The sequence below is a fragment of the Carlito syrichta genome, unplaced genomic scaffold (genome assembly GCF_000164805.1).
Source record: "Carlito syrichta isolate Samal-C Ts95f unplaced genomic scaffold, Tarsius_syrichta-2.0.1 Scaffold309773, whole genome shotgun sequence".
In the NCBI taxonomy this organism is placed as follows: domain Eukaryota; kingdom Metazoa; phylum Chordata; class Mammalia; order Primates; family Tarsiidae; genus Carlito; species Carlito syrichta.
In genome coordinates this window covers 742763-743997 of record NW_007253869.1, presented here as the reverse complement: position 1 = coordinate 743997, position 1235 = coordinate 742763, and the positions used below count along the sequence as shown (strand labels likewise).

General features: G+C 56.7%; 1 protein-coding gene across 1 annotated transcript in view; it reads right to left on the bottom strand.

Annotated features, from left to right (window-relative positions):
• Positions 1–292: 292 nt before the first annotated feature.
• The window catches only part of CEBPE (CCAAT/enhancer binding protein epsilon), a 2317-nt gene continuing 1374 nt past the window's right edge, over positions 293–1235 (bottom strand). The window contains exon 2 of the mRNA XM_008067791.1: positions 293–818. Coding sequence (XP_008065982.1) covers positions 483–818 — 336 coding nt within the window. The 3' untranslated portion in view covers positions 293–482. The remainder of the gene's footprint in view (positions 819–1235) is intronic.

Below are 1235 nucleotides of genomic sequence, written 5' to 3'. Positions count from 1 at the left end.
GGAGCATGACTTCAGCTCACAGAATAGGGGGTGGTGGGGTTGTGGAGGGGAGAAGAGCAGAGTCACAGACTCAGGCTGGCTGTGTGGTGTGTTGGGGAGGGCTATGGGCAGCATGTCTTTATTTCTACATGCCCCTTTGGGCGTGGAAATGAGAGGTGTGTAGACCCAGCCACAGGCATTCCCTGCCCTTGGGGTCCTCCATCTCACACACACACACACACACACACCCCAACACACACACACACACACACACACACACACACACACACCAACACACACCAACAGCCCAGCACCAAGTCACAGTGCAACTTTATTCAGCCACAGAATGCTGAGTCTTACCCGCCCTTGCCACCCCACTGCCGTTTGTCCATGGTCTGTGTCTCAGGCTCAGCCTATGAAGGGCTCCAAGGTCCCAAGGAAGTGGTGGCCCCCAGGGTCACGCCGGGCCAGGGGGCCTGGGGCCCACAATCCACCAGCCAGGCTCAGCTGCAACCCCCCACGCCCTTGATGAGATTGGCAGCCTCAGGGATCTGGCGGAAGAGGTTTCGGAGGGTGTCTAGCTCCTGGGTGAGCTGCTCTACGCGGCTGCGGAGGCGCTCGTTCTCTGCCATGTACTCCAGCACCTTCTGCTGTGTCTCCAGAATGCGCCTCTTGGCCTTGTCCCGGCTCTTGCGAACGGCAATGTTGTTGCGCTCCCGCCTCAGCCGGTACTCCAGGCTGTCTTTGTTGACTGCCTTCTTGCCCTTGTGCAAGGGGCCAGCTGGAGAGGGTGCCTTGAGAAGGGGGCTGCAGGGGGACACGGCAGTGGCTAGAGGGGCCTGGAGGGAAAGGCACAGAGAGAGTGAGGGCTGGCCAGGAGGCAGAGTGGAGATGGGGCAAGAATCCCAGCAGCTAAGAATCCCACACTTGAGGCACGGAGGGAATGAGGACTCAGAGCCAGCTCCTATCTTCAGATCAAACCATCATTGCTCTGCCTCTGGGAGAGTAATAGCCTGGATCAGAAGACCAGAACTTCCTTTCTTCTTCTCACACTCTCTGAGGAGACTTTCCCTCAATCTGTCTCGAGTCTCCTGTTCTACCATCAGTGGGCATTTTCTCTTCTAGAAGCAGACTTTCCCTCAATCTGTCTCGAGTCTCCTGTTCTACCATCAGTGGGCATTTTCTCTTCTAGAAGCAGACTTTCCCTCAATCTGTCTCGAGTCTCCTGTTCTACCATCAGTGGGCATTTTCTCTTC